Source organism: Rhinoraja longicauda, chromosome 6 (genome assembly GCF_053455715.1).
Source record: "Rhinoraja longicauda isolate Sanriku21f chromosome 6, sRhiLon1.1, whole genome shotgun sequence".
Classification (NCBI taxonomy): Eukaryota; Metazoa; Chordata; class Chondrichthyes; order Rajiformes; family Arhynchobatidae; genus Rhinoraja; species Rhinoraja longicauda.
In genome coordinates, this window is record NC_135958.1 from 42,787,825 (window position 1) to 42,811,399 (window position 23,575).

General features: G+C 43.5%; 1 protein-coding gene across 1 annotated transcript in view; it reads left to right on the top strand.

The window, feature by feature from the left end:
* Positions 1–23,575, top strand: part of zcchc14 (zinc finger, CCHC domain containing 14) — a 149,356-nt gene that overhangs the window by 92,627 nt on the left and 33,154 nt on the right. The window contains exons 7-9 of the mRNA XM_078400866.1: positions 9,073–9,133; positions 16,630–16,861; positions 19,129–19,220. Coding sequence (XP_078256992.1) covers positions 9,073–9,133; positions 16,630–16,861; positions 19,129–19,220 — 385 coding nt within the window. The remainder of the gene's footprint in view (positions 1–9,072; positions 9,134–16,629; positions 16,862–19,128; positions 19,221–23,575) is intronic.

Consider the following 23,575-nt stretch of genomic DNA (forward strand, 5'->3'; position numbering starts at 1 on the left):
TTTCCCTTAAGAATTATCTGCAATAGCTTCACAACCACTGATATAAACCTCACGCCTATAATTTTCTCGATTATCTCCATTTCTCTCTTGATCAACATTGGCTACACTCCAGTCTTCCTGGGCTTCCCCTAAAGAGATGACAAACATCTTCACCAAGACTCCAGCAAACTCCTCTCTTTTTTCTCTCAAAACATGGTATAGATCCCATCAGGCCCTAACGTATTAACCTTAATGTCCTTCCAGAAACACTAAAGTACCTCTTTATCTCAAAATGTTCTAGCACAGATCTCGCTATTTACATTGTTAAAAACCGATACAAAATTCTCATTTAGTACTTAGAAACATAGAAAATAGGTGCAGGAGTAGACGATTCGGCCTTCGAGCCAGCACCGCCATTCAATATGATCATGGCTGATCATACAAAATCAGTACCCCGTTCCTGCTTTCTCCCCATATCCCTTGATTCCGTTAGCCCGACCTATATCTAACTCTCTCGTGAAAACATCCAGTGAATTAGCCTCTGAGAGGCAGAGAATTCCACAGATTCACAACTCTCTGGGTGAAAAAGTTTTTCCTCACCTCAGTCCAAAACGGCCTACCTTTTATTCTTAAACTGTGACCCCAGGTTCTGGACTCCCCCAACATCCGGAACATTTTTCCTGCATCTACCCTGTCCAATCCCTTAAGAATTGTATGTTTCTATAAGATCCTCTTTCATCCTAAATTCCAGTGAATAGAGGTCCAGTCAACCCATTCATCTGATGTCAGTCCCGCCATCCCGAGAATTAACCTGGTGAACCTACGCTGCACTCCCTCAATAGCAAGAATAGTACCTTCCAACTTCCTCTGACTCCAAGCACATTTTCCCTCCTTTATCCTTGAGTAGTCCTACCCTTTCCCTAGTTGCCTTCTTGTTTTTAATGAATGTATAAAATGCCTTGAGATTCAATTTAAAGCGCTGTATGCTAGGAACATTTTATGGCCTTTCTCGGCCCTCCTAATTCCCTGCCTGAATTCTTTCTTGCTTTCTTTGTTCTTCAAAGGTCTGATTTCATCTTTCTAACCTTGCTTTTCCACTCGGAGATGTGTGAGGATCTGAAATTCACTCCCTTTTGGGGTCGTGGGGACAGAATACATCATTGATTTCAAAATAGAATTGGATAGACACTTGAGAAAGAATGATATTCAGGGCAAGATGGAAGAGAATGGTAATGGCTGTGACAAGATTGCGCTAAAAGGAGCTGGCATGGATGGAATTAGTCAAATGGCAACTTTTTAGTCTTCTGATTTCCTGACTTGGATTAGAAATTTTTCACAACATAATTTTTAATCAATCTAAGTGACATTGAGAACAAGAGTCAGGAAGTCAGCTTTATGGCAGTCAGATCACCTGTCCATATTCCTAACTCCAGCATACACCCCACTCAGGAGGAAAGCTCCAGTCACCATAAAGACTGTTAAGACATGGCCTGAAGGAGCTTCCTCGCAGCTGCAGGATTGCTTCGAAAGGACCAACTGGGATATTTTTGAGGATCAGGACTTGGAGGAGTACACATCAACTGTACTTTGCTACATCCAAAACTGTGTTGACAATGTCACCGTCGACAAACGCATCCGGTTGTATCCCAATCAGAAACCCTGGATGACAAAGGATGTCAGGTCTCTCCTCAAGGACCGTAACACCGCCTTCAGGTCTAGTGATAGAGCTCTATACAGTGCTGCTAGAACCAACCTGAAGAGAGGCATCAAGGATGCCAAAGCGTCCTACAAGAGGAAGATTGAGGACCACTTTACCAACAATGACCCACGGCGGGTATGGCAAGGCATCCAGCACATCACCAACTACAAGACCAGCAACCGCACGACTGCCGACGGCGACGCCTCGCTGGCAGAGGAACTTAACTGTTTCTTTGCTCGTTTCGAGGTGAAAGCTACAGTGGCAGACATAACACCCTCTCCAGCACCTGACAGCAACACCTTCACTGTGCAGGAGTATGATGTTAAGCGCGTGCTCAGAGCAGTGAATCCCAGGAAAGCTGCAGGCCCCGATGGTGTGACGGGCAGAGTGCTGAGGGAATGTGCAGACCAATTATCTGAGGTCTTCACAAAAATCTTCAACCTGTCCCTTTTAAAATCCACCATCCCTCCCTGCCTGAAGTCCGCCACAATCATCCCACTGCCGAAAAAGTCTGTCATCAGCGGTCTTAACGACTACCGTCCGGTAGCACTTACACCGGTCATCACAAAGTGCTTCGAGAGACTGGTCCTGCAGCACATCAAAGCCAGCCTCCCACCCACCTTCGACCCACACCAGTTTGCCTACAGAGCAAATAGGTCTACAGGGGATGCCATCGACACTGCTCTTCACACTGCACTGACCTACCTTGAACACCAGGGGAGCTATGTGAGGATGCTCTTCCTCAACTTCAGCTCTGCCTTTAACACGGTCATCCCGAGCAGACTGGTCACCAAACTTTCCGACCTTGGATTTTCCCAAACCATCTGCCAATGGATTAAGGACTTCCTGACCAACCGCCCCCAGACCGTCAAAATAGGCCCTCACCTCTCCTCCACCATTACACTGAGCACCGGCTCACCACAGGGCTGTGTGTTGAGCCCCATCCTTTACTCCCTCTACACTCACGACTGCGCCCCCACCCATCCCACCAACACCATCATCAAGTTCGCGGATGACACGACTGTGGTTGGACTCATCTCAGGAGGAGATGAGACAGCCTATAGGGATGAAATCCAAAGGCTGGCAGCATGGTGTTCAGTGAACAATCTGGTCCTGAACTCCTCCAAAACAAAGGAACTTATAATTGACTTTAGAAAAACCAGTGTAGATTACGACCCACTCTACATCAATGGGGTCTGTGTGGAAAGGGTACCCGCTTTCAGGTTCCTGGGTACGCACATCGCAGAGGATCTTACCTGGTCTACCAACACCATCACCACAGTAAAGAAGGCACAGCAGAGACTCCACTTCCTGAGGATCCTCAGGAAAACCAACCTGCAGGAGAAGCTCATGTTGTCCTTCTATCGCTGCTCCATCGAGAGTGTGCTGGCATACTGTATAACCACATGGTATGCCAGCTGCTCAGAAAAGGACAGGAAGGCCCTTCAGAGGGTCATCACGACGGCCCAGAAGATCATCGGCTGCTCACTGCCCTCCCTGGAGCACCTGTTCAGCCTACGCTGCCTCAGTAGAGCAGGCAAAATAATAAAAGATCCATCCCACCCCGGCCACCGTCTGTTTGTTCATCTGCCCTCTGGTCGACGTTTCAGGTCGATCAAATCCCGAACAAACAGACTTAAGAACAGTTTTTACCCCAGTGCCATACGAGAACTGAACACTACCTTTGCACTAGGCAACACCGTTAAAAAATCTTGTACTTAATATAATTGTATTTATGTATTTATTTGTTTTTGCATTTATTGCATATATGTTTGTACGCACCGTCAGGATTGGCTATTTTTTAATTTCGTTGTACTCGTTGCAATGACAATAAATGAATATTATTATTATTATTATTATTATTATTATTATTATTATTATTATTTATAGAGCTGGCATATTGCGTGCAGTTCTGATCGCACCCTTACAGGAATGATATGGAGGCTTAGGAAAAGGTGCAGAGGAGATTGCAAAGAATGATTCCTGGATTAGCTGTAGGGAGAGTTTAGATAGACTTGGATTTTCTTTGGAACTGAAGGTAGTGGGGAGACCTAATAGAAGTATATAAAAGTATGCAAGGCATAGATATAGTTGGCAATCAGATCCTTTTTTCCAGGATGGAAAGATCAAATATTAGAGAGCATAGCTATAAGATGAGAGGGGCAATGTTCTAAGGAGATGCATGGGGCCACTGTTTTTACACAGAGGATGGTGATTACCTGGAACGTCCTGACAGGGTTGGTGATTGAGGCATTTAAAAGACCTTTGGATAGGCATATGCGTAAGCAGGGAGTGGAGAGATATGGATTATGTGCAGGCAGATAAGAGGGGACCTTGGCATTATGTTCGATACAGAGATTGTGGGTCAAAGGACCAGTTCTTGTGCTACTATTCAATGTTTTATGTTCTAAAATAAACAGTATCGTGGACAGTGAAGATAATTATTAAGAATTATAGCGGTATCTTGATCAGCTGGGCAAGTGGTCTGAGGAATGGCTAATGGAGTTTAATGCAGATAAGTGTGAGGTGTTACATTTTGGGAAGTCAAACCAGGGCAGGAGCTTTACAATGAGCAGTGTGCCCTGGGGAGCGTTAAAGAGCACAGGACTTAGGAGTATAAGTACTAACTTCCCTGAAAGTGGTGTCACAGGGAGATAGGTGAAGAAAGCTTTTGGCATTTTGGCCTTCATCAATCAGGGAATTGAGCAAAGAGGATTTGCCATTATATTACAGTTCTACAAAACATTGGAGACGCCGTTGGTGTATTGTGTTCAGTTTTGGTCACCCTGCTGGCAGAAAAATGCAGTAGAACTGGAAAGGTTGTAGAGAAGATATCTGAGGATGTTGCCAGAACTCAGGCCATGAGCTATAGTGAGAGGTTGGGGCAGTCTTGGGCTTTGGGTGCAGGAGGCTGAGTGGTTGATCTCATAGAGGCGTATAAGATCATGAGGGGAACAGATGGGGCAAATGCTCAGTGTCATTTTACCAGAGTTGGGAAATCTAGTACCAGGGGTTGCCCCCAACTGGAAACCATGGATGAACCGCGAGGTACAGTCACAGGTTAAGGCCAGGTCTGCTGCATACAAGTCAAACCATCCCGAGCGGTACGAGAAGGCAGCTGTGATCTCCACAAAGCCATCAAGGATGCCAAGAGACAATACCGAGACAAACTTGGCGCAGTATAATCACTCGGACACACGGAGAATGTAGCACAGGCTGAACAAGATAACTGGCTGCACAGTGAGGTCAGGCAACATCATTGATGATAGCGTGACCCTACCTGATGAACTGAATGCTTTCTATGCTCGCTTTGAGAAGGCCAACAGGGCGGTGACACCTGGCTCTTCACACTACAGTGTTACTCTCCCCAGGGTGACTGCTGCAGAGGTTAGATTGGCCTTCCCGAGGGTAAACCCACGAACAGCAACTGGCCCAGACGGAGTTCCAGGCCGTGTCCTTCGTAGCTGCGTAGAACAGCTAGCGGGAGTATTCATGGATATCTTTAATGTCCCCCTGCTCCGTTCTGTGGTACCCACCTACTTCAAGAAGACCACCATCAACCACCCCAGTGCCGAAGAAAAGCAAGACCACATGCCTAAACGACTACCATCCTGTGGTCTTGACATCCACCATCGTGAAATGTTCTGAGAGGCTAGCTATGGAATGCATTAAATCCAGTCTACCAAGTAGCCTTGACCAACTGCAGTTCACCTACCACCACAACAGGTCCACGGACGATGTCATCGCCCTGGAACACCCTACACTCATCCCTGGAATATCTGGATAAGAGAGACACCTACATTAGACTTCTATTCATAGACTACAGCTCTGCCTTTAACACCATTATACCATCCAAACTCATCACCATACTCGCGGGACTTGGAGTCAGCACTCATGTCTGCAACTGGATCCTCGACTTCCTGGCCAACAGACCTCAATCAGTGAGGATAGGGGACAAATCATCCTCTGCGATAATCCTCAACACCGGTTGCTCCGCAAGGATGTGTTCTCAGCCCCCTTCTTTACTCCTTATACATCCACGACTGTGCAGCCATGTACAAATCTAATTCAATTTACAAATTTGCAAGCGACACCAGCATTGTGGGCCGGATATCAAATAATGATGAGACGCAATACAGGAAGGAGATTGAGAACTTCGTGTCTGTGTGTCGAGACAACAACCTTTCTCTCAAAGGAGATTGTGATTGACTTCAGTTTGCATTGAGGGCGCTGAAGTAGAGATGGTTGAAACCTTCAAATTCATAGGAGTATGTTTCCGGCTGTAGATATATGATATGATATGATATGATATGATATATATCACTAACGACTTCTCCTGGACCACCCATATTGAAGCAACAACCAAGAAAGCACATCATCGCCTCTACTTCCTTAGAAGGCTTAGGAAGTTCCCAAACAACCCTCACCAACTTCTACAGATGTGCCATAGAAAGCATTTTTATTGGGATGCATCACAGCTTGGTTTGGCTCCATCCAAGACCTCGAGAAATGGAGGCAAATTATGGACGCAGCCCAGACCATCACACAAGCCAACCTCCCTTCCATTGACACAATTTATACCTCACGCTGCCTCGGCAAGGCCAGCAGCATAATCAAGGACGAGTTGCACCCTGGTCACTCTCTTTTTTTCCCTCTCCCATCGGGCAAAAGGTACAGAAGTGTGAAAACGCACACCTCCAGATACAGGGACAGTTTCTTCCCAGCTGTTATCAGGCAACTGAACCATCCTACCGCAACCAGAGAGCAGTGCTGAACTACTATCTACCTCATCGAGGACCCTCTGACTATTTTTGATTGGTCTTTACTGGCTTTACCTTGCACTAAACATTTTGCCTGATCATGTATCTACACTGCGAATGGCTCGATTGTAATCATGTATTGTCTTTTCGCTAGTTGGTTAACTTGCAACAAAAGCTTATCACTGTACATCGGTACAAGTGACAATAATCTAAACTGAACTGAACTGAGGGGGACACAGGTTACAGCTGAGTGGGGAAAGAATTAATAGGAACCTGAGCAGCAACTTTTTCGCACAGAAATGGTAGTTATATGGAACAAGCTGCCAAAGTAGTTGAGGCAGGTAAAATAACAAGATTTAAAAGACATTGGGACAGGTCCATGAATAGGATAGGTTTAGAGGGATATGGGACAAACGCAGGTAAATAGGACTATCTTAGAAGCGGCATCTTGGTTGGCATGAATGAGCTGAGCCAAAGGGCCTGTTTCTGGGCTGTATGACTAACTCTATGATTCTCGTTATGTTATAGGATAGCTTTGTGATACCTTTCTAAACATTTCTTAATATTTCCTTCTACTCTTTTGCATAATCTCTCTGAAAATAATAATTTACAAGATACCTAAATGTTGGTATCTTCTGTGACGTAAAAATGACTCCATGCTGATTTTTGGACATTATTAGCTTCATTGCAGCATTGCCCACTGGTCACTGCTCAGCATGTAGTACAGCAGCTGTGATCTTGCAGCCGGCTTGCACCAGAGTACATACAACAATACTGGGAAAATATTCCAATCAAGATGGGTTTAGGTGCTTGATAAATCATTGTGGGCAGCTTAATTTACAACACGACATTGTTGAATTATGGAACTTGCACTTCCCTTATTTAAAGGGGGTTTTAGTTATTGATGGTGGAGGTACCAGGAGTGATATCCCAAAAGTTGAGGGATATCTGGATGAGTTGGTGAAAGACAACAAGAGACATGTTCTGTGTGCAGAGTGACCATACAGCCCCAAAATGGCTACAGACAAGTTGTTTTGGCAAGAGGATTCAGGGGAACATCGTGTGGACATGTGAATGAACTGTACAATGCAGACATTTCCCATGCTGGGTCTGCCCACTCCTTGGCACTGAAGGAAAACTAAAGGAAAAGTAAATGAAATCTTCTCTCCTTGGTAAAAGAGTTTGACTGACCTAATCAGCAGTTAGCAGTCAGATGTGGAAGAATGAAACTGAACCTAGAAAGCTGAGAATGACCATAACCTTGATCATGATCCTGACCTTCATGGACTAAGAAATCAAGACCATTCATGACCATTTTCTTGCATGTCTTGATTTCTTAATCCATGAAGGTCAGGATCATGATCATGTCTAAAGTAAAGTAAAATATGCTAGGGCAGTATGAGACTGAATGGAGGTGGTGCTGATACTTTTGAAGAACATTGTGGATAAGTCCCAAGGAGAGAAGCTTTGTTTCTTCGTTGGCCATGGCTAAGATCCCGAAGGTCTGGAGAGTGGCCAATGTTGTTCCTTTGTGTAAGAAAGGAAGTAGAGAGAATCCAGGGAACTATAGGCCGGTGAGCCTCACGCCAGTGGTAGGGAAACTATTGGAGAAAATTCTTTGAGATAGGATTTACTCCTATTTGGAAGAGAATGGGCGAATTAGGGAAGTTGAATGTAAGAAGAGAATATGTAGTTAATGGCCAGATTCCTAACACCATTGTTGTGCAGAGGGAAATTGGTGTAATTGAAGGTATCACAAAATGCTGGAGTAACGCAGGTCAGGCAGCATCTCAGGAGAGAAGGAATGGGTGACGTTTCGGGTCGAGACCCTTCTTCAGACTGGTGTAATTGAATGTGACAGCACAAGTAGTTAGGGTGGTAAAGAAAGCATATGGTATGCTTGCCTTCCTTGCTAAGGTCATTGGAGAGGGTGCAGAGGAGATTTACCAGAATGCTGCCGAGATTAGATGGTTAGACTTGGATTGTTTCCTCGGGAACGCCAGAGGTTGAGGGGAGACTTGATTGAAGTGTATAAAATTATGAGAGGCATAAATCAGGAAAACAGTCAAAACCTTTTTCGCAAGGGTGCAAATGTCCAACATTGGAGGGCATAGCTTTTAGGTGAGAGGGGGCAAGTTTAATGGAGATGTGCAGGGTTTTTTTTACACAGAAAGTGGTGGGGGCCTGGAACACATTGCCAGTGGGGTTGGTGGGGGCAGATGTGACAGTGGTGTTTAAGGGACTTTTAGATCGGCGCTGGGAGTGGAGGGAAATGGATCATGTGCAGGTAAATGGATCTCTTTAGTTAGGCATCATATTCAATGCAAACATTGTGGGCCAAAGAGCCCGTTCCTGTGCTGTACTGTTCTATGTTCTATGTGAGAATGTATTTATATTCTCAAACTTGAAGAAATTGCTATACAACGATTTATGTTCTTCCCCAAAATCATATATTTTTTAAAAATTCACACGAGTTTGGAAAAACTTATTTCTGCTATGGTGGGCTTTGACTTGGACACATATAATAGTGTGGGCAAGAAGAGAATTATCTCTAAAAATCGTTTTCATTTGTTCTATCTTTCTGCTGTGAAGGAACAAGTTTATGATTTTTGTGCAATATAATTTCCTGTTTAGGTGCCAATACCATACCAGTGATGTTACACAAAGCTAACACGAGCAATGGTGCAGCTATAAGGTAAGCATAGATTTGTGCATGGTGGTTGCTGCAGCAAGTAGCTGGCTGACATGGCTCTAGTCATTTAATATATGTCAGAATTAATTATTGGCGGTATTAATTAAGGACACTCGTATATTCATTCTTATATAGCTCATTACAATATTAATGTTGCTTTTACAAATGAAATTGCCATTTTTGTAAACTTTTTTTAAAAATTGGTGCATAATACTTCAAATTGCAGTTGTTCATGGTTCATGGTTGCTTGCGTTTGAAATTTTACCATTCTGCTCAAAATTTAGAAAATTAGAAATCTGTCTAATTTTTGCCATTGCTATTTTCAAATATGCTAAATATTTATGTACAAATTTGTATTTTACTTTTAAAGCAACCTTTTTCTTGTACTGAATCACATTGAATTGGTTTTGACTGCAGAAATACAATAAATATGCCTCATGCAGTTATTTGGATCTCTACTTTTTGTACAAAAATATTAAAGGTTCTGTTCATATATTAACATATTATTGTATTCTTGCTGTTCACTGTCATGGTATGATATTAGTTTGGCAGTACTGGCTCGAATTAGCTTGGTTATTAGCTTGCCATAAAATACTGGAACGGGATTAGATATTTCAAGATTCAAAGTGTGTGTACTTACTAACAGATATTGTTGTATAAACATAAACATAGCACAAAAAGTAAGGAAATTTGTGTTTGGTAGATTATTTCTTTGTTGTAACAATGCTTCTTGGCAATAAATCTTATACCGTTGGAAAGCCTGTTTATTTCCCTTTTAAATGGTGCCACATTTGTAAGGAACATGCATTTGTGGGATGAGCAGCAGAGCTGAGTATGTGGGTTGCGCCCATGAAAAATCTGCCAAATCTTCTCTGCCAATGCCAAACAGCTTATTCTGCCATTCACTCTTGTTCGGTGTTGTTTGGTGGATTGGATGATTGAAGTCTGAAGAAACAAGACATATTGGCAATTTAACAATTTATTCATTTAATAAACAGGAGCCTCAGTAGAGTGTGGAAGAACCATACACAGCCACAACAGCCTGGCACATCCTCCTCATGCTGGTCACCAGCCTGGTCACAAACTGTTGTGGGATGGCATCCCATTCTTCAACCAGCATTTGTCGCAAGTCAGCCAACATGGTTGTGTTGGTCACTCTGGCACGAACAGCACACCCAAGCTGATCCCACAAGTGTTCAATGGGGTTGAGGTCAGGACTGCTGGCAGGCCATTCCATCCTCTCCACTCCCAAATTCTGGAGGTAGTCTCTGAGAAACCCTGCTCAGTGGGGGCGAGCATTGTCATCTTGGAGGATAGAGTTCGGTCCCAGACTGTGGAGATATGGGATTGCCACTGGTTGCAGAATCTCATCTCGATATCTCTCTGCATTGAGATTGCCTCCAATGATGACAAACCTCGTTTTTCCAGTGAGGGAGATGCCACCCCACACCATCACACTGCCTCCACCAAAAGATGTTACTCTATCGGTGCAGCAATCAGCATAGCGTTCTCCGCGTCTTCTCCACACTTTGACCCTATGATCCAACTGCCGTAGGCAGAATCTGGACTCATCGCTGAACATAATGTTCCTCCACATGTTCAGGTTCCAGTGCACGTGTTGCCGACACCAGCGCAAATGGGCCTGACGGTGAAGGGCAGTCATGGCAGGCCTCCTGGCAGCCCTATGAGACCGGAGATCGGCTGCGTGCAGTCTGTTCCGAATTGTCTGGGCAGAGAGCCGTCGGCCATATCGTCCTGCAAACCTTGACTGCAAATCTGTAGAAGACAGCCTACGGTTCCTAAGTCTTCTTCGGGTGTCGTCTTCTTGGGACGCCCACTTCGCGGCCTGTCTCTGACATCCCCCGTTATATGGAACTTGGCCTTCACTTTGGAGATGGTACTAGGGCTCACTCCAAATAATGCCGCAACTTGGTTTTGCGGAACACCAGCTTGAAGTTGCCCTATCGCACGGGCCCTATCCAGATCAGTCAAACGTGGCATGCCGATTCTTGGAGCAGACACCTACTGACCACTGTAGCAGGGCCCATGCTCACAGATGCTGCCAAACCTGATTGTCAGCACCTGGGGGGTACCAGAAGCTCAAAACAAGAGTCAATAGCAACAGCAGAATAAGCTGTTTGGCATTGGCAGAGAAGATTTGGCAAATTTTTCATGGGCGCAACCCATATACTCAGCTCTGCTGCTCATCCCACAAATGCATGTTCCTTACAAATGTGGCACCATTTAAAAGGGAAATAAACAGGCTTTCCAACGGTATAAGATTTATTGCCAAGAAGCATTGTTACAACAAAGAAATAATCTACCAAACACAAATTTCCTTACTTTTTGTGTTATGTTTAGAAACATAGAAAATAGGTGCAGGAGAAGGCCATTCGGCCCTTCGAGCCAGTACCGCCATTCATTGTGATCATGGCTGACCATCCACAATCAGTAACCCATGCCTGCCTTCTCCCCATATCCCTTGATTCCACTAGCCCCTAGAGCTCCACTAAATACTCTAATGTCACCAGTGAATTTTAACTCTACATATTTTTTAGAGATACAGCGCGGAAACAGGCCCTTCGGCACTTCGAGTCTGCATCGACCAGCGATCCCTGCACATTAACACCATCCTGCACACAATAGGGACAATTTACACTAATACCAAGCCAATTTACCTACAAACCTGTACGTCTTTGGAGTGTGGGAGGAAACCAGAGATCTCAGAGAAACCCGCGCGGTCACAGGGAGAATGTATAAACTCCGTACGGACAGTACCCGTAGTCAGGATGGAACCCGGGTGTTCGGCGCTGTAAGGCAACAACTCTACCACCGTGCCGCCCTATGATCTATAATCTGATCTATTAATTTATTTAATTTTGTACTATTGGGAGAAAGCAACGGAATAATTTTATCAAGCTATAAAATATACAATGTGATGTTGAAAAGAGGCCTGAAACCGATTTGAATTGTTGTTTGTGAATCTTTTTACAGGTCTTTTAAAATCGTCCATTGTTTTACTTTTAAAAATTGGTTTGGGATCTTGCAAATAGTTTTGGAATGAAATTTTGTTGTCTATCTTAACATAGAACATAAAACAGTACAGCAAAGGAACAAGCCCTTTAGCCCGCATTGTTTGTGCCGACCATAATTCCAAGTTAAACTGACCTCATCTGCCTGTACATCATCCATCTCCCTCTATTCCATGTCCACTTGCATGTGCCTATCTAAAAGCATCTTAAATGCCACGATGGTATCTGCCTCCACTACCATCCCGCACCACTCTCTGCGTATCAAAACTTGCCTCGCACATCTCCATTAAACTTTCCCCCTATCACCTTGTAGCAATGCCAAGTAGTGTTGAATATTTCCACCGTGGGAAAAGGGTTTTGACTTATAATTTTATATATTTTGACCAAGTCTCCCCTCAATCTCTAACATTCCAAACAGTCCAACTTTACCCAACCTCTCCCTGGACCTGAAACTCTCTAACCCTGGCAGCATTCTAGTAAACCTCCTCTGCACCCTTTCCAAAGCCACCACATCTTCTCTATAATTAACTCACTAGAGCTGCGCACAATACTCCAAATACAGCCTAATTACAGTCCTATAGAGCTGCATCACGACTTCCTGACTCTTATACTCAATGCCCCTAGTAATGGAAACAAGTATACCAAACACCTTCTTTACTACCCTATCTACAGGTCTATATGTTTTGCATTTGTGTTGCACTATGGCCCCCAGAGGCACTCTGTTTCATCCCATTCGTTGCATGATCTGCAAGGAGTGGAATGACAAATAAACTAAATAATAACTAATAATAATAATAATAATAACTACATGCTGCCACCTTCAGTAAGCGATGAATTTGGACTCCAAGATCCCTCTGCGCATCAATGTTGATAAGGATCTTGCCAGTAACTGTATAATTGTCGTCCCAGACACTAGTGCATTGTATATCTCTCCCAGTCTCCAGTGCATTCTGCTTCTTCAATCCAACAGCAATCTGAATGCCTCCATAATCACAACCACCTCCGTCTGCCGACTGTCTCCTGGCTCTTGTTAACTTCCCCTAAAGTTATTACCAATCTCAAATTCCACAGCCCACCGTGGAAAGACATTCTAGCCTTAGAGGGAGTACAGAGAAGGTTCACCAGATTGATCCTTGGGATGGCAGGACTTTCATATGAAGAAAGACTGGATAGACTAGGCTTATACTCGCTGGAATTTAGAAGACTGAGGGGGGATCTTATAGAAACATATAAAATTCTTAAGGGGTTGGAGAGGCTAGATGCGGGAAGATTGTTCCCGATGTTGGGGAAGTCCAGAACCAGGGGTCACAGCTTAAAGATAAGGGGGAAGTATTTTAGGACCGAGATGAGAAAACATTTCTTCACACAGAGAGTGGTGAGTCTGTGGAATTCTCTGCCACAGAAGGTAGTTGAGGCCAGTTCATTGGCTATATTTAAGAGGGAGTTAGATGTGGCCCTTGTGGCTAAAGGGATCAGGGGGTATGGAGAGAAGGCAGGTACAGGTTACTGAGCTGGATGATCAGCCATGATCATATTGAATGGCGGTGCAGGCTCGAAGGGCCGAATGGCCTACTCCTGCACTTATTTTTTATGTTTCTATGTTAACCCCGAGCTACACCCTCTACAGGAGATCTGTGACACTAGCATGAACGGTCAGCTACAACTTTACTCTGTGATCAAATTGAAAATTCTTCACTAAGGCTGGCAAGTTGCAAACTAAAAAGTATAACTCATTAAATATAATTTGGATTTACATTATGGACGAAGAGCAAAATAGTAAATCAAATAAATAAATAAATAAATAATTGAGTCAGAGTCATACAGTGTGGAAACAGGCCCACCAGCCCAACTTGCCCATACCCACTAACGTGTCCAGCTAGGCGCACCTGCCCACGTTTGGCCCATATCCCTCCAAACCTGCCCTATCCATGTACCTGTCTAACTGTTTCTTAAATGTTGGGATAGTCCGTGCCTCGACTACCTCCTCTGGCAGCTTGTTCCCCATACACCCACCACCCTTTGTGTGAAAAAGTTATCCCTCAGATTCCTGTTAAATCTTTTCCCCTTCATCTTAAACTTATGTCCTCTGGTCCTTGGTTCCCCTACTCAGGGCAAGAGACTCTGTGCATCCAGCCGATCTATTCCTCTAATGATTTTATACACCGCTACAAGATCACCTCTTGTCCTCCTGCCCTCCAAGGAATAAAGTTCCAGCCTGCTCCACCTCTCCCAATAGCTTAGACCCTCTAATCCTGGCAACATCCTCGTAAATCTACTCTGTACCCTTTCCAGCTTGACGACATCTTTCCTACCACATGGTGCCCAGAACTGAACACAATACAATAAGGTTAAGATATAAGAAAATAACTGCAGATGCTGGTACAAATCGATTTATTCACAAAATGCTGGGGTAACTCAGCAGGTCAGGCAGCATCTCGGGAGAGAAGGAATGGGTGACGTTTCGGGTCGAGACCCTTCTTCAGACTGATGTCAGGGGGGCGGGACAAAGGAAGGATATAGGTGGAGACAGGAAGATAGAGGGAGATCTGGGAAGGAGGAGGTGAAGGGAGGGACAGAGGAACTATCTAAAGTTGGAGAAGTCGATGTTCATACCACTGGGCTGCAAACTGCCCAGGCGAAATATGAGGTGCTGTTCCTCTAATTTCCGGTGGGCCTCACAATGGCACTGGAGGAGGCCCATGACAGAAAGGTCAGACTGGGAATGGGAGGGGGAGTTGAAGTGCTCGGCCACCAGGAGATCAGTTTGGTTAATGCGGACCGAGCGCAGGTGTTCAGCGAAGCGATCACCAAGCCTGCGCTTGGTTTCGCCGATGTAAATAAGTTGACATCTAGAGCAGCGGATGCAATAGATGAGGTTGGAGGAGGTGCAGGTGAACCTTTGTCTCACCTGGAAAGACTGTTTGGGTCCTTTGATGGAGTTGAGGGGGGAGGTACAGGGACAGGTGTTGCATCTCGTGCGGTTGCTGGGGAAAGTGCCCGGGGTTGGGGTGGTTTGGGTAGGAAGGGACGAGTGGACCAGGGAGTTACGGAAGGAGATAAGGAGATAAGGCAATAAGGTTAAGAAATAGAAATGGACAGCAGCTTCCATATTTCTGCACTTGACAAAGCATGTATGCTCCCCAGAAGCTGCTGGCTAATATCCTTCATAATCGTACATGCTCTTAGCCTTGCCAATAATTTCAGAATAAAATACAGATTTGTTGATTATTATTTTACAGATTATTACTAAATAAGTAGTTATATTTAAATCTTCACTTTGCTGTAAATGTGCAGCCCAGACCTTTAAAGGAGCCAGGCTTGAGAGACATTACATAGAAACATAGAAAATAGGTGCAGGAGTAGGCCATTCGGCCCTTCGAGCCTGCACCGCCATTCAATATGATCATGGCTGATCATCCAGCTCAGTAACCTATACCTGCCTTCTCTCCACACCCCCTGATCCCTTTAGCCACAAGGGCCACATCTAACTCCCTCTTAAATATAGCCAATGAACTGGCCTCAACTACCTTCTGTGGCAGAGAATTCCACAGACTCACCACTCTCTGTGTGAAGAAATGGTGAACTTTCTCTGTACTCCCTCTAAGGCTAGAATGTCTTTCCTCAGATTAGGAGACCAAAACTGTACACAATACTCCAGGTGCGGTCTCACCAAGGCCCTGTACAACTGCAGCAGAACCTCCCTGCTCCTATACTCAAATCCTCTTGCCATGAATGCCAACATACCATTCGCTTGCATGTTTAATGACACCAAGCTGCCACTCTAAGGCCTGGTTACAGTCTGCTACTAAAAATGAACAGAGAGCCATAGCATGTATGGATCAAAATTTACTTCATGGTGATTTCTGGAAAGAAAATCTGAAAAAGCATAAGAATAATTGCCACATCATGAAAACAGACTATGATTTGAGTGCTGATTGATTTTCATGTTACTGAACTGCCCAAGTCTTTTTCTGTTTTTCTTTCTCTTGATGAGATATTTTGGGTGAAGATACAGATTTGCAATCTGCTACATGCACGAGTCATTTATACAATTACATGGGCACACTACCATGTGATTCTGTTATAAATGTTTGAGGGATGTGATTTATCAAAGAAGAACTTTGAGGGCAGCTTGGTGGCACAGTGGCAGAGTTGCTGCCTTACAGCACTTGCAGCGCCAGAGTCCCGGGTTCGATCACAACTACGGGTCCTGTCTGTACGAAGTTTGTACGAAGAACATGTGGGTTTTCTCCGAGATCTTCGGTTTCCTCCCACATTCCAAATACATACAGGTTGTCAGTTAATTGGCTTGGTATAAGTGTGAATTGTCCCTAGTGTGTGTAGGAAAATGTTAATGTGCAGGGATCGCTGGTCGATGCGGACTCGGTGGGCCAAAGGATCTGTTTCCACGCTGCATTTCAAAACTAAACTAACCTAAACTTGCTAAATCCATTTTTGTTTCCGTAGGCCAATGTGTGGTGTGGCTGGCATCCAGTGTTCCCATAACACACTACAACCATCAGTTTCTGTTTCTCCTTCGTGCCCACACTCAGTCAGTGGAAGCTCAGCATCAGTCACTTGGCCACAACCTGAGAACATGAATCCACAAAATCCAGAACAAATGGGAATTCTTGACTGGCTTAAGAAGTTACGATTGCACAAGTATTATCCCGTTTTTAAACAACTCACAATGGATAAGGTAAGTTTCCCATTTGGTTAAGCTGAAAATTGTTAATTGTTTTGGAAGAAAATAGTATTTCATTGCATTAAATCTTTGTTCAAAAATGTTTTGTTTTAATATGCAGGATCTGTTATTTCCAAAGAGTATTACATTGTATTACTTGCATTGAGAGAGAATTTATTATTGTTTGTGAATGCAAGGTTGTATTTTCATTTTCTTGTTATAATGTTTTAACACAACTAATTGTGGTAGGATCGTTCAGTTGTCTAATAACAGCTGTGAAGAAACTGTCCCTGAATCTCGAGGTTTGTGGTCTTTGATGGAGCTGTTCCCAAACCATGCCCTCTTCACTATCTACCAAACTACCTACTTTACTGTTATCTACAATTTTACTAACCAGGGCTTCTACATTCTTATCCAAATCATTGATATGTATGACAAACATCAATGGGCCCAGCACCGCCCCCTGAGTTGTACTAATCATCACAACCCTCCACTCCAAAAAACAACCTTCCACTCTCATGCCACCATCAAGCCAATTATCTTTCCAATTAGTAAGATCTCTCTGGATCTCATGCAATCTAACCTTTCAGAATAGCTTGCCACGTGGAATCTTATCAAGGGTTTTTCTGATGTTCAATGGTCGTCATCAACCTTCTTCAAAAGACTAAATCATATTTGTGAGATCTGCCACCCACATTGATGACTATCTCTGATCAACCTTTCCAAATTTATGCATATCTTATCCCTCAGAATCCACTACCACGGATGTCAGGATTACTGACATATTGTTCCCAGATTTTACGTTGCACTCCTTCTTAAATAACGATTCATCATTAGCCTCCCTTCAGTCTTCCGGGACCTCACTCGTGGCTAGCAATGATGCATATATTTTAACCAGGTCTTTTGCAATTTCTAATTCCCCATTGTGTTCTTAGATACGTGATCAGGCCCTAGAAACTTCTCTACCTTCATACGTTTTGAGCACTACTGTAATGTGGACTACCCCCAAGACTTCCTTCTTAATTATCCCAATTTCGCTAATCTTCATGTCTTTCTCTGTGACTAAATGTAAAGGAGATCTCTTCATTGAGGACCTTTTTCATCTTCTGTGGCTCCAATGTGGGCATCTATGTTTGTTCGTTGAGAGGCACTATTCTCTTTCCCAAGTACTCTTTTTTCCCTTAATATACTTTTGATTGAAATTAATTGAAAAATGCAGCACGGAAGCATGCCCTTTGGCCCACTGATTGCACTGTGGCCATCCATCACCAGCATCTTCTGCATCCAGTCCGTACACACCAGAGGTGATTCACAGAGGCCAATTAACCTCCAAATCTGCATACCTCGGAGGTGGGAGGGAACCAAAGCTCCCGGAGCAAAGTCTTCATTATTTCACAGTTATGTGCAGCAGAACAGTGGGGCATTCATTATTTGAAAAATATCTTTCAAGGGCTACAAGCAATCCACTGTGACCTTGAGGCATTTGGACATTTGTGGAGTTTCTAAGTGAGGGATGTGCAGTTATACACTGGTGCCACCTGCTGTAAGACCACTACATTTCCACCCAGAAGATCACATGGATCATAAGAAATGGTGAACATTATTTCATAATTGCAGTCCATGGGAAGCTTAAAATTGCAATCTCAAATTGTACAAAATTTCAATGGAAACACTTTACAGATGTTGTTTTAAATAAGCATTCTAGTTCCACTCACATGACAGTGCAGTCCCTGTGGCTACAACCTTCCTGCTGGTTGACTATGCCATATCCCTACGAACCTAATATCTGCTTAGATACCCCCTTGATATACCATTTCCACTTTCTGTCAATTGAAGGAACAATCCAGGATGTCTGACTGTAGGACATACTGTAGATGGGCCTGTTGCCCATGAACCAGATGAGAGAAGCAACGCCAGCTGACCTCTCAGGTAGACAATGGTGCACTGATCTGTTGTGATGCAGACCACACTATGATCATTTCAACACCCAGCCACAAAATAAAAGGAATTAGTAGATTTAGACTGAGGAATATCTGTTCCCTACACAGTTCTGCCCTCTCCTCTGAATGAGTTCTCAGTGGGATTTTAACAGAAAACAGGGTGCAAAGGGTTGAGTTTGCAAATGCCTGTCTCTGTTCATACATGTTACCAATCTTTGTTTGTATATAAAAGTGATTTAACTTTAAAACAGATGTTTTGCAAATTTTGATGAGTGATTTTATTGTGATAATTTACCTTAATACCATAACTGCCAAGGTTAATGGATGACTTTTTTAAAATAGTTTCTCAGTCTTACTGAAGATGATCTGAACAAATTTGAAACACTCACGTTAGGAGCAAAGAAAAAATTGAAGATGCAGTTAGAACTTCAAAAGTAGGTTTATTTTTAATTATGAATTCAACGTAAGGATAGTGTGAATTGCCATTGACATTATTCAAAAGGTTCTCTAATCTACTAATAATAATTTGGCAGTATACAAATCATTCCCACTTCATTGTGCTATGTAATACTTGTTGATTTGGATGTCACAAAATATTGGTGTAATTTTTACTGTCAGTCTTGAGTTCTTGATTGTTTTCTCTCTAAGTTCTAGATCCTTTTTACTAGACTATGTGAGACCATGCAAATTAAGTTTACGATTTCTGCTGTTTTCCTGGAAACATGTAAAGTGTGACTAGCCATCTCTCCACAACAGAGGATTTTAAAAAGATTTTTTTAGATTTAGAGATACAGCGCGGAAACAGGCCCTACGGCCCACCGGGTCCGTGCCGCCCAGCGATCCCCGCACATTAACACTATCCTACACACACTAGGGACAACTTTTTACATTTACCGAGCCAATTAACCTACATACCTGTACGTCTTTGGAGTGTGGGAGGAAACCGAAGATCTCGGAGAAAACCCACGCAGGTCACGGGGAGAACGTACAAACTCCGTACAGACAGCACCCGTAGTCAGGATCGAACCTGAGTCTCCGGCGCTGCATTCGCTGTAAGGCAGCAACTCTACCAATGCAGAAAATTGACTGAGAATGCAGTCATATCTATGATTTTCAGGAAATGGTGCTCAGCTGGGAAGAAAGTTACAGGAGCTCCCCAGCTTACGATGTTTCGACTTGCAATAGTTCAACTTTGCGATGGTGCAAACGGCAGCGACCCATAGCGAGCCACCGCCCGCTTCTGGCCAAGTGATCGCGTGTATTACAATGCATTTCCACTTCCAATACTTTCAGCTTCCAATGGGTTTCTCGGAACGGAACCCCATCGGAAACTGAGGAGCACCTGTACTTGACTTCATCAGCTTCGACAGCGAATGACATGAATACAATATATTAAGTTCAATAAAAAGGCCAAATTGTTACAAATGTAAACTAAAATTACCTTTACTTTACCATGATTGAACAAAAAATTCTCAAAGGGTGAGTATAGGGTTTGAAAAAGAAAAGCCTCGGTCATTTGTAAAACTGTCACTTTTTGAATAAGATCGAAACCACATTCAAAAATGTTAGTCTGTTAAAATATAAATTGTTCTGGTTCAAATGTTATAACTTAATCGAAAATTATGGTGCTCCAACCCAGCCCCCATCCCTGAATTAGAAAAAAAACTATTCTCTTTAATTTTTGTTTAATTAAAGTCATAGTCACACAGCATGGAAAGAGGCCCTTCAGCACAACTTGCTCATGCTGAGTAAGATGCCCCATCTACACAAGTTCCACCAGCCCACATGTGGCCCATATCCTTCTAAACCTTTTCTATCCATGTACCTGTCCAATGTCCACCTTGGACCGTATACTGCGTCCATTCAAATATAACACCTTTAGTTCAGTATTCACCACCCCTCTTCTCAAATTGCTCTTCATTTTGCCTGACCTTAGACATTTTTAACTTTCTGTCATAGAAAATAGGTGCAGGAGGAGGCCATTTGGCCCTTCGAGCCAGCACCGCCATTCATTGTGATCATGGTTGATCATCCACAATCAGTAACCTGTGCCTGCCTTCTCCCCATATCCCTTGATTCCACTAGCCCCCTAGAGCTCTATCTAACTCTCTTTTAAATTCATCCAGTGAATATCCAGTGTCCTATTACTTCTTCTGTAGACTTCATTAACTTCTCCTGCACTCTTCTTTCCATTAATTTCATCTACACATTTCCAATTTATTGATGCCCCAACTATTTAGTTTAAAGCCCCATCTACAGCCCTAGTTACACAGTTCACCAGGAAACTGGTCCCAGCAAGGTTCAGGTGGAATCCGTCCCATGTTTCTTCTGACAGCCTTCCTCACTGTCTGCAATTCCTCCAATTTTGGTGTCAGCAATCTTACTCACCAGCAATCTACATTAACATCTAGGTCATTTTATATACATCACGAGCAGCAGATCTCTGCAGAACTGGTTAATGAGCTCCAGCCAGAATATGTTTCAACCCAACCTTCTGTCTTGTATTAATAAGCCAGTCCTGAATCCATATGACCAAGTCATCGTGAATCTCGTACATCTCAAACTTCTGGATCAGCCAACCATGATGTACCTTTTCAAAACCCTTACTAAAATCCATGTATATGACATCCACTGCCCAATCTTCTTAAACAAAGGAACACATTGGCCACTCTCCAGTCCTCTGAAACTTCGCCTGAGAAGAATCAAAGATGTTTGTCAAGGTCCCTGCAATCCTCGCCCTTACTACCTCAATAACCTGGGATAGGTTCTGGAGACTTATCCATCTTAATGCTCTTCAACAGCCTCAAACCCACCTCCTTTTTGATCCCAAACTGCCCTAGCATAATTGTATTCTCCACACTGATCTCGTTGTCCTCCAACCCCTCCTCCTCAGTGAATACAGATGCAAAGTATGGCCCCTATTGACCCTTCTAATTGTCCACTTGAGTTCTTTCCAACTCGCTTTAGATTCCTCATCAGCCCTGTCTGATGCCACCTTCTTAAACCTGACCTAGATCTCTCTGCTCTCCAACATGCCCTGCCATTCACGGTGAAGGTCCTCCCCAAGTTTGAATTTGCAAAATGCAACACCTCGCTTATCTGCATTAAACTCCATCAACCGTTCCTCACCCACTTGCCCAATAACCAATTTGACCTATTAACTTGATATACGATACGATTTAAATTTATTTATCCCAGGAGGGAAATAGATCTGCCAACAGTCATAAAACACAAGATACACAAAACATGAAATTAAAGTGACGAGAGGAAAGGATTGGGAATGTGCAAAGATTAAGGAGGGAGGGGGAGGAGAGTCAGTCTACCCCACGACAGAAGGGGGAGGAGTTGTAGTTATACAGCTGTAGAAAAGCTTTACTCTCTCTTTATGATCAATGATATTTTGCATGTCTGGAATTTGATTCCACGTAGGTCTTAAAAGCGATAATTAATTATTAATGGTGTTTTACAGATTTTAAAGAGACATTTGTGACTATGTGAGAAAGTTTGATATTTTAGTTTCATTGAATATTTATGCTGAAAATTTTGCATGTAGTAAAACATGAATATGAGTGGCATTCGATATAAAACTTTAACTTTTACATTTATTTTGTTTAGGTCTTTTTATTTGTCAGGTTGGCAGTTATTTCCATGCTGTCTTGCTATTGTATTGCTGTATTTGTTCACACTGTGCTTGGAGGAGAGCACAATAATTTAAAAGAATCCAAGCACGATTAATCTCAATGTATATTAACTAGCATAGCACCATCACTCTCAATGCACAATAGCCTTGAAAACAGGAGCTGCCGCTTCAAGATGACCATGGCGGCACGGTAGCGCAGCGGTAGAGTTGCTGCTTTACAGCGAATGCAGCGCCGGAGACTCAGGTTCGATCCTGACTACGGGTGCTGCACTGTAAGGAGTTTGTACATTCTCCCGTGACCTGCGTGGGTTTTCTCCGAGATCTTCGGTTTCCTCCCACACTCCAAAGACGTACAGGTATGTAGGTTAATTGGCTGGGTAAATGTAAAAATTGTCCCTAGTGGGTGTAGGATAGTGTTAATGTACGGGGATCGCTGGGCGTCACGGACTTGGTGGACCGAAAAGGCCTGTTTCCGGCTGTATATATATGATATGATATGATTTCACCACAAACTAAGTTACCCCCTGCTATAACAGTGACTAGTCATACAGACGTCGCAAAAGATTGTCCTAGGTTAGAGACACAAGGGACTGTAACTGCTGGACGCTCAAACAAAATACAGAGTACTGGAAGTACTCAGCAGGCCAGGCAGCCAATATTTTGGATTAGGACCCCTCATTTGCCAGGATTTTCCCCTCCCTTTTGCAGCGTTCTCTCCTTCCTCCCCCCCCCCCCCCCCCCCCCAACTTCACTCGTCTGAAGAAGGAACTCAACCCAAAATATCCTTAGCCCATTTCTTCCGCCTCACCTATGCCTGCCTTTTGATGGATGCTTCGAACAGTCCTTGTTTCATCCCCCAACTCTCTCTGCTACATCGCGACTACATTGGCGCTGCTTCCTACACTCGTACAGAACTTGATGATTTCATCAACCTTCGCACTAACTTACACCCTGCCTTTAAATTCACTTGGACAGTCTCCAACACCTCTCTGCCATTTCTAGAACTCTGCCTCCATCACAGGAGGCAGACTACATACTTACATCTACAACAAACATAGTGACAGTTATCTGGACTACATCTTTTCCCACCCTTTCTCTTGCAATTCCCTACTCTCAATTTATCCATGTCTGCCACATCTATTCTCAAGA